This window comes from Lactuca sativa, chromosome 2, assembly GCF_002870075.4.
Source record: "Lactuca sativa cultivar Salinas chromosome 2, Lsat_Salinas_v11, whole genome shotgun sequence".
Taxonomy (NCBI): domain Eukaryota; kingdom Viridiplantae; phylum Streptophyta; class Magnoliopsida; order Asterales; family Asteraceae; genus Lactuca; species Lactuca sativa.
In genome coordinates this window covers 207934998-207945366 of record NC_056624.2, presented here as the reverse complement: position 1 = coordinate 207945366, position 10369 = coordinate 207934998, and the positions used below count along the sequence as shown (strand labels likewise).

At 32.9% G+C, this 10369-nt stretch overlaps 1 protein-coding gene across 1 annotated transcript; it reads right to left on the bottom strand.

Annotated features, from left to right (window-relative positions):
- Positions 1-8145: 8145 nt before the first annotated feature.
- LOC111882526 (parthenolide synthase) lies at positions 8146-10057 on the bottom strand. The gene is made up of 2 exons (XM_023878888.3): positions 9122-10057; positions 8146-9008 (listed from the first exon to the last, which is right to left on the bottom strand). The coding sequence occupies exons 1-2, from the start codon at positions 10010-10012 to the stop codon at positions 8397-8399; spliced, it is 1503 nt and encodes a 500-aa protein (XP_023734656.1). The 5' UTR covers positions 10013-10057; the 3' UTR covers positions 8146-8396.
- Positions 10058-10369: the final 312 nt, after the last annotated feature.

Sequence of the window (10369 nt, the reverse complement as noted above, 5' to 3'; positions counted from 1 at the left end):
ATACGTCCAACTACTCACAAGCGACCAATCCTCAGCGAACTTGGGATCGTCCTTTGATAGTTGTTTAATTATTGTAGTCAAAACCAATTCTAGTCCTTTTCCCTCTTAATGTGCTAGACATTTGGAAAAATTTTAGAATGGTAAAATATTATAGCATTTGCAATCGATCCTATACCCGAAGCGTATGGGACACGATGCATAATGTCTTACATAAAGATATGATATTTTACCAATCTTTTGCCATAATATTTTAACGTGTCATGTTCTCACAATTCAAACTATGAAGAGTGATGTCGTAATCATAATCGAAATTTGAGAACACACAATGTATCCTTTGACTGAAAATATTAAAATATATCAATCTAAGCTTTAGATATTGAAACGAAGTATAATATTCTCTCCCTTAATTATAGCAAAACAACTTTTCAACTCATGCAACTTTGCAAATTGAATCTTTGTTTTTCTATAATTAATATTGCTAACTTGCAATACTTGCCATAATAATCATACAATCATAACACTTATGCTCCCACTATCATGATGATTATAAGCATAACACTTATGCTCCCACTAGCTTTGACATGTATTCAGAAAACAAATGAACTTTCAGAAAACAATGCCTATTGAATTTCTGAAATTCATATCTCTAATACCAGATGTTTCGATAAGCCTTTATCTAAGCTTCTTAACCTTATACACCTTTGCCTTAGATAGCTCATATGTGTGTTTAAACAATTCAAAACTGATGTTACTAAGTTCCAAATGTTGAAACTAATTGCCAAATCTCACAATTCGAACTATGGAAAGGGATGCCGTAACCATAATCGAATTTGAGAATACAATTTTCACAATCGCTATCTTCTTAAAATCTCTCTTAGTGAAAGCATTTCCTCACAATCATTTTCATGAAGGAGGGAATCTTATGACACTTAGATTTTATGGTGTATGAGTTCCTATCCATGTGAATTTGCCAAAACCAAGGTTTGCGACAAATCCAAACTCATATGGACTGAACTTTCTTAATCTTGATTTCTTGCCTTATGGCAACACGAGTGCCCACCATGTCTTCCAAGTATTTTAGTAACTTGTCCTTACATATCAATGTACTTTCCATCGACTAAGGCTCTAGTATGCATTCAAATGAGAACTCATAGAACTCACGTATGCAATTAACTCAATTGGAATGGCACAGAAACAAAAAATGTCAACACGATAGGTTGTAAACCTCAAGTCATGTGCTAGTGATGATCGATAAAGTTTATTCTTGATTTGTTCTTGAAAGCTTTCAAGACCATTAAGACTCCTACTGATTTCTTGACATATAAGATTCTCTTGTCAAGAAACATTTCTTGACAAAGCAAATATTCAAGAGTTAGTGTAGTTCTTATCAAGACAAAACACTTCACATAATTGGTCCTAGTTGGTCTTTGTCTTATCCAAGACAACACAACTTACCAATTTCAAATGTGCAAGAATGAGAAAACTTTTCCAAATTCCACATTTGATGAGTGTTATAAACCTACTTAAGCTTTTTCACTTAATGTCACAATCTTGGAGTATGACTCTAAGACTTGATATTGGAACGAAGTATGATTGACTTCTTGATTTAACCATTTCTACAATTCTCGATTCCTCTTCTTAGACATGCAATTGCACTAAGACTCACTTAGAGGATCTATTGAGACATGGTTCTTAATCTTTAAGACTTATCATAAAACACAATAAAAGGTACTCTCCCTTCTTCTTAGAAAAGAGAAACTTTTATCTTTCTGCCTTCTTGATTCTTCTTTATTCGTTCTACTATTCATTGAAACCCTTTCAATAAACTCATAATTACACTTAATCTTACAAGTATAACCATATTTACTAAACTTTAGTAAATCATGACGAATATCCTTGTCACTCTTATGGTAGACTTGATAAACGTACGACCTAGTGTACTCAATCTCCTAGTCCTTCAATTGACACTTTGTCAAAGAATTAGTCTAAGTTTCCCAAATGTGAAAGTTTTTCATTCATCATACAATACACATTGCATGATTCCAAGTTTCTGTCCAATTGAAACTTGGGCGATGAGAAACTCTCCCTATTTGGTAAACTTTTGACATTTCCACAAATAACATAATTAAGAATCAAATCCATTTTGCTAATAATAGAAGTACACAAACATCAATTTTTCATATATGCCATTGTAAGGATAAACAAATAAGATAAAACCAAAATTTATTTTATTCATAAAAGCAGCGGAAAACATGTCCTTACAATGCAAAATTCGAATGAAAAACTATGTAATCAAATACTCCTAACAAATCTATCATAACTTCCTAAGCTCAAAATCTGATCTTCGAATCCATGCGATCGTAATCCATTTCTTCGTGATCAGACTCATCTTACTCTTCCATCAAACTTCCTCTCTTTTCTCTAATCCTGCAAAACATGCAAATGTAATCTTATCACATTATGAATAAAGAATAGGAATTTAAATGGAGTTAGATAGTGGATTTTATACCTGAAGTAGAGCCATACTTATCGACTCTCCCATCTCTTAGACTCTTCAGGTCCTTCGGGCAGCTTCGTATCCATTTCCCCTTCTCTTGGCAGTAGGAACAGGTGGGTTCTCCTAGAGTGTCCACGGAAGCATGGTTGGTTGAATTATCAGACAAATATGCTCCATTACTTCGCCAAATCATTTATGATTCAGTAGCAATAAGCATGTAAGTCAAGTCAATGAGGGTTGCGTCAGGATCCATCATATGATACTCTCTTATGAACTTATCATATGATTCAGGCAGCGACTGAAGAACCCAGTCCATAGCCAACTTATTGGGGATAGACGCACCCAACATAATCGACCTATCAATGTGTGATTTCATCCCTAGGATGTGAGCACACACGGGTTTACCATCTTCATGTTCCATTGCCAATAGGGATTCGGTGATCTTGAACCTTTCAAATCTTCTATCATGTGGGTTAGGGAGAACAACGAGAGGAAGAGGAGGAAGTGAAATCAAGCTAGTCCACATTGATCCTTCACTTTGAATCAAGCTTCCACTTTCATTAGGAACACCTTTTCCTTGGGATTCGGGAATACCACGGTTAGAGTCAGACATCTACAAAACGGGAGAAAATTCAAGTTAGGTTGATTGAGTCCTTAATAAAACACCCAAATGAGTTATTAAGGCTAGGATCCAACACAATACTCTACAACATAGAAGAGGGATGTCGTAATCTAGTTGCAGAATATTTGAAGGTAGGTAAATGACGATTTACCAATTTCCACCACGAAAAACGAAAAGGAAGTTTAAGTTTTAAATGGATTGAAACTCCTAGATCTTTTGAGACTCATTGAACTTTTCAATGGCATGTTTAATCTCGATTATGCCCTTCTATTTGTGACTGTGATGCCGAGGATCACAAATAAGGTGTGAATAACCATACGAATCACGTGGTGCACCCAATGCTACAATCACCTAATCAATGTGTCGGTTAGCCACACACGCTCCATTGATCTATGACAAACATCGAGTCACCCTTCGCTACCAATGTCATCCACAAATTAGTGTGTCGGTTAACCACACACGCTCCACTAACGTTTGACAAGGGTACGAAGTGTAATTCTATCGATTAGCATACAATTTCACATTTTTCCTAAAGTAACTATGATTTGGGAATTTGAAAAAGCATTTAGTTACTTGTACTTCATTATACTCATAATGGAAGGTTTCTGTCCTATCTTACCCGTTCGGCTAACGACCCTCCACTAGTCAAGAGTGCGGTGGGTAAGAGTGGATACCCATTCAATCGCCATTTTATAAGTAATTTCCTTAAACACCCCTTATAGACCAGCTTCGTGAATGAGGCCTACTAACGGTAAGACTGACTGTTTACTCATACATATATATATATATATATATATATATATATATATATATATATATATATATATATAATATTAGACTTTTAATGTTATATATAGTATAGGGTGTATTTTACACTTTTAAAATACAAGGTGGTTTAACTTAATAAATTGTACTTTTAATTTAATTTAAATGTAAACCAAAACTTTATGGATTTATTAAATCACTTTTAATTATACACTTTAATTAATTAATAAAACCATAAGGGTGTGATTTGAACTTTTTCAAATTATTAGGGCTTTAGAATTTAACATTTCAAAATTAAACTTTTAATCAACTTTTAAATTCCAAAACTTGAGGGCAAGTTTTGAAACATTTCAAAACATTAGAGTTTACCTATTTAAATTTCAAAAACAAAACTTTTAAGTTATAATTTAAACTATAAAACCTAAAGGGAGTAAATTGAAACTATTCAAACTTACTAGGGATCAAATAACAAATAATACAAATCAAACAATTAATTTAGGGATTATCTATATTTGACCTAATCCAATTTTAGTCACAAGATAATTACCAAATATTTTTTAAATAATCCATATTTATCAAATAAACAACTAATATTCAAAAGATTTGAAAATATCTATTGTTTTGGCAAGGATAATCACTAATTTAAGATAAAAATCGAATTTTAACTTCAAAAAACGAATCAGGCATTAAATCCAAGTCAAAACAACAGCTAAATCCCGAAATACCCTCTGTCTGACGCTCGAACTCGCCGAGTCAGCTCTGAACTCGCCGAGTAGGGGCCAGCTCACCGAGTCCAGATACTGACTTGCCGAGTTGAGTCGATCAGAGGCCAAAAACTCGATTTTTAGTAAACAAAACAGTTAAGCATCACATACAACTGAAACCAATCAAGGCTATGATACCACTGATGGGTTTTATGCATAAGAAACAATCATATGTGCTTATACAAACCCTAATGCTTGGATCTAGGTTTCTCTATTGTACATGCTTTGAATCCAAGGCTAATAAACTTAGATCTAACATATTATAAACTGAATTAGGGTTTATAGAATTACCTTTGATTGTTATATTGCAATAACAATCACTTCCTTGCTTTGATTAGCTTTAGAAAGCTTAGTGCCTCAAGTGTTGCACCTCTAATGGAGTCACAAACACCATATACAACTTGGATGAAGAGGAGAAGAAAGGAGGCTGCCCAAAAACGGCTAGAAGCCCTAGAGAATCAGTTCCACACGTTTTTGGGGCTTAAGGGGTCCTTTATATACTTGTGTGGGCTGCTAGGGTTTCAGTCAAAACCCTAATGGACAACTTAAACTCTAAGCAGCCCATGGAACCTTCTGGATAAGGCCATGGACGAAAATATGATGGGCTTCCATCATAATTTCGTTCACCCCTTGTTCCTTTAGCATTCCTTAGTCCAATAACTCAATTATCCAATAATTGCAGTCCAGCCCACTAAATTTAATTAATCTCTTTTAGTCACAAAATTAATTATCAATTAATTATTGACTAATATTAATTAAACAATATGATTTCTCTTTTAATATATTATTCTCATAATATATTAATAAATCATATTTAAACCTCTCTCTCCTTAATTCATCCTACATATTGCTATGGTGAAGGCAACCCAAAAGGACCATGCTCATAATCGGGTCAAACACATACCAAAATAGTTATGGACTTAGACACTAATCCAACAGAAACTAAGGATTATGGAGAGAAAAGGAGAGGGATTTTGGCCAGATCTTTCTTAAGGGAAGGAGTGCCGAATTTATGAAGGGTATGACCCTTAATGTAACTGAGATAGCTTGGTGCCAAAGCTAGGGTTTATGGTGGAAATCCTAAATCCCTCTTGCTTAGTGACTAAGCAGCCAATTCCCCTTATGCAAGCGGCTTGGACAAAAACTCCTTGGGCTTGCCTAAGTGATTTTCGTCCACCTTATCTAATGAGGTCCGTGAGCTTCTTTCCTCAACTCTCAATAAATAACCAAGCAGACTCTACACTCTTAATTAATCCAATTAATCCCAAAATTAATTACATTTAGTTTATGATTAATTATTAATTAAATATTACTATATCTAATTAATATGTTATTCATAATATATTAACAAATCATTTATTCTAATTTATTAATCAAATAATAAATCAACTTTTTTCTCCAAAATAATTGTGTCCAATTGCTAGGTTTGAGGGCAACTTAAAAGGACTGTGATATAATCAATTCAAATTTATACCAATTATAGTTATGAGCTTAGACACCTAATCCAACACATACAACACTATAATTAACGGATCCTCCAAACTCCCACATAACTCGTTTCTTTATGAATTCTTCCGAATTACCACATAATACCTTATCCTATCACTATATAAACATTTTAAAATCATTATTAACATCAAAAGATACATAGAGTCATCCACTCACCTGATTAACTAAAAAGCTTAGCTTTATTTTTTTTTTTGCTTCTAAAATGTCTTTCGTATGGTCCAAACTCGCACATCAATTTAACCACCTTCTGCCCCTAGAGGATGTTTGATGTGGTAAGAACGTTGTACTTGCTATCTATATACAAAGAAATTAAATTCTAGAAACACTTTAAGAGAATAAAAATAAGTAATTGACGAAAAAAATCAAAGACGCTAAATAGCAAATAAAAATCATAAAACCATGTCAACAAACCAAACAGAAAACAGATTTCATTCCATGTCAACCAAACGCATTTAAGTTTCTTGTACAATCAAATTCCAATTCCTTTGACAGTTTTTATTCCTTTCAAAAACATTCTGCGAAACAAACGCAACCTTAGTTTTCTGAAATTGTGATTTTAGATGTAGTGAGATTCGTTTTTTGAATGTATAAGTTTTGTGATATATGATGATTGTTCATGTTTGAGAAGCAATGAATTAAGTGAAACATTTATTTTTCTGCAGTTAATATAATATTACGAAGCAAAGAAATGTTTTCTGATTTCTCCTTATCCGACTTATAAAGCTTTTGTGAAGTCACATTAGTATTGAGGTAATTTCTAATAGTTTTTCATTTCCTTTTATGATTTATAGTTAAGTATCTATTTTGTTCATTTCTAAAATTACAATGTTTTGTTCATTTTAGTTTTTTCAGAATTCAGCTTTGACTCAGTCTTTTCCTTTTTGAGTTGTATCTTTTTTTGTTTAAACAACAAAACTACTATTTGCCCAACTTAATTGGATGCATCTAAGATTGGAGTTTTTTAATTTATTTTATTATTATTATTTTTTTTATATAAATATGGAGCTATTGAAATCGTATCTTTATATTACATTGATTCAAAACCGATTAAATGGATTTGCAAGTCAACTTCTACAAATTCTTTGTTGTATTATTGTAAATTAATAAATGTTATTGCTTTAAAAAATATGCTAGAATACATCAATTTTTGTGATTGTACTTTTGTATTTGTTACCATGTTTTTAGTTTGACACCTTGACTATAAAATTTATTTTGCCTTTGCTATATAAATTTTTTTTATACCAAGAAACATACCGAACAAACAGTGGCTTTTAAGTTCTAAATGCCCCCAAAATCCACATATGTTTTTTCCTTTTCACAAAAAACTTGCTAATATGTGGCCACAGGCCCACAGCCCACATATATACAAAGTGAGCCCACAACTGTACCGAAATAAATAAAGATGATCATTTCTTAGTTATTAAATAAATTTAATTCATATTTATCAATCATTCATTTAATATTTTTTAAATTCATTTATATATTAACAAAACTTTAATTATTTATATAAAATTTAATATAAATACAATATATAAATTGATATATTATAAAAAAAGACAAGCGCACACATAGAAAATTAAAATTTATCTAATATTGTCTTATGCTACGTTGTAAAATTAAATTAGATTAAATGCTTACGATTAAATTGATATACTTTTTTGATAATTAAACTATAAATTACTATATTGTTATAAATACTTTATTTGTACTTATAATTGAAAACTCAATACCATTAGTATGAGACTATGAGTGGTCTAAATATCTATTCCTTTGAATTTAGGTAATTGTCATCCTTAGAAGTCCTTGTATCTCTTTTTCGTAAATGTGCAATTCTAGTTTATAAGGTGATCTCATCCATGGTTAGACTTGTATTACTAATTGAAGGCAGTGCTCACCATTTCCCTTGCAGTAACACCACTTTTTTTACTGTCCAACGATCAAAATTTTGTACGACACAAGTTTTTACTCCATTGATTTAACAGCTGAAATAATAAGATTAAATGAAAGAAACGATTAAGTAATGTGCTAATTATACATTCTAGATCTGATATTCCACATATCCTATATATTATACAGATTATACACTGTCTTTACAAATAATATCTTAATATACAAGAAAGAACAACCAAATTACAATAAGCATTGACAAGAGAAATGAAATACATAAAATTTTAAAATGGGTGCAACATAATGTTTAATGGAAAAAAGGAAATGATAAATTACCACTTTACTGGTCTTGCTAGTTATACTTATTGGGCACAAGACAAAGAGGTGTTGCCCGACGAATAAACGGGAATCCTCCCGCTAATTTCATGTCCAGATCTTCATTCTTTCCAACCTGAGTTTCCCAATTGAACAAGTAAAGAAGATTTGCGATCGTAAACTCTACAGTCGAAACAGCCAAATTATACCCAGGACAACCTCTTCTTCCCTCTCCAAAGGGAATCATCTCAAAACTTTTCCCTCCAAAATCAACCTGGATATTTTCAAATCTTTCAGGAAGAAACTCAGTTGGGTCCTCTTTCCAGGTTCTTGAATCCCTTCCTATCCCCCATGAACTTACCAAGACCTTCGTACCAGGTAAGATATCATATCCACCAATCTCACAATGGCTTATACATTCCCGAGTCATCAAGAATCCAACAGGCGGATGCAATCTTAGCGACTCCTTCACCACCATTTTCAAGTATGTCATCTTGTTAATATCTGATTCATCTACTCTTGGTTTTCCTCCAACACAGCTTCTGATTTCGTTTTGCAACTTTTGCATAACTCTTGGATTTTTAACGATGAAGGACATTGCCCATATCATGGTTGTAGCAGTTGTGTCGGTTGATCCATTAAACACATTCTAAGATGTTTATTCACAATTGAGTTAATTGGCTCACATTCACATACTTTCACAAAAAAAAAACAAAAAACGACATATGAAACCACAAAAACATAGAAAATTAAATAATTTACCATCAAAAGTGCTTTTATTTCGTCGCTAGTCAACCGAGAGATACAGTCATCAACAAAATCATTTTCTTGATCACTTGTTTTTGTATCTTTTCGATCAAGATGATCATGAAGAACCATTTGGAGAATGCCATCAAAATCATTAAAACACTTGTCTAGCTTGCGATTCCAACCTGTTAATTCGTCCAAAATCCACGCAAATGCTGGAAAATTATCCGAAAATGAGCCTTGGAGCATGACTGCGGTCTCATCAACGATCTCCATCAGCGTTCTACCATTAAAGGTCTTTTCCCTATAGGTGTGATCACCTAATGCAGCCTTACACACGACATTGTTTATCAGACTTAAGAACATCTCGTCTAGGTTTACTGTAGTACTTGAGGAATTTAATGAGAGAGAACGAACTACACACTCTATCTCATGCTTCAAAACGTTTTTATACGATCTAATCCTTTTAGCACCCAAGAATTCAGATGCCAGAACCTTCCGCATGTCCCTCCAATGATCATTATATGGTGCGAAGGCAGCATCCATGTAGTTAAATGACAGTCGCTTGGAAGCCTTAGAGTAGGGACGTGTACACATCTTCTGATCATGAGTTTTTAAGACTTGGGTAGCCATTTCAGTTGAGGAAATGACAATGAATGGTTGGGTACCAAAATGAAGAAGCATAATTGGGCCATATGTTTGGGAGAGGTTCCATACATTTTGATAGATGTTGTCTTTACTACCAAACACTTGATGAAGGTTCCCAATTACAGGAAGCCTCGGAGGGCCTGGTGGAAGTTTTATGGAGGAGCTCCTCCATCGAAGAACATACATGAAGATGGAAGTAAGGAAGAGAAATAATGTTGCTGGAAGAAACCATGAAGGGATGAATGATATGATTTCCATATGGATGGATTTTTTTCTTGCGTTTGTTGTATTGTATGGGATTCTCCTCCTTTTATAGTGGAGATGTGGATGAAATAGTACCACATATTTCATTAAGAGAAAATATTTGAAATGACAGCTTTTTCATTTTAGTACTTTTCAATTTATACTATTTATCAACATTAAATTTGGTGTAATATGTGATGTTGGGTTGGAGCAACTTTATATCGAACTTGGTGTAAATATTAGATTTTAGTTTTGGGTTTGAAATGTTTTTAATGGTAGTTTCCAAAAAAAAAAGCACCTTAAAAAAAAATGAGAAATTAAATATCCTTCTATCATTTGTTCCTACTTTTCTTCCGATATGTGTCATTTTTA

Coding starts and splice junctions, on each gene's coding strand:
- LOC111882526 (XM_023878888.3), bottom strand. CDS start 10,012: ATGGAAATCATATCATTCATCCCTTCATGGTTTCTTCCAGCAACATTA. Junction 9,009..9,121: donor AAATAAAAGCACTTTTGATG/GTAAATTATTTA, acceptor TAAACATCTTAG/AATGTGTTTAATGGATCAAC.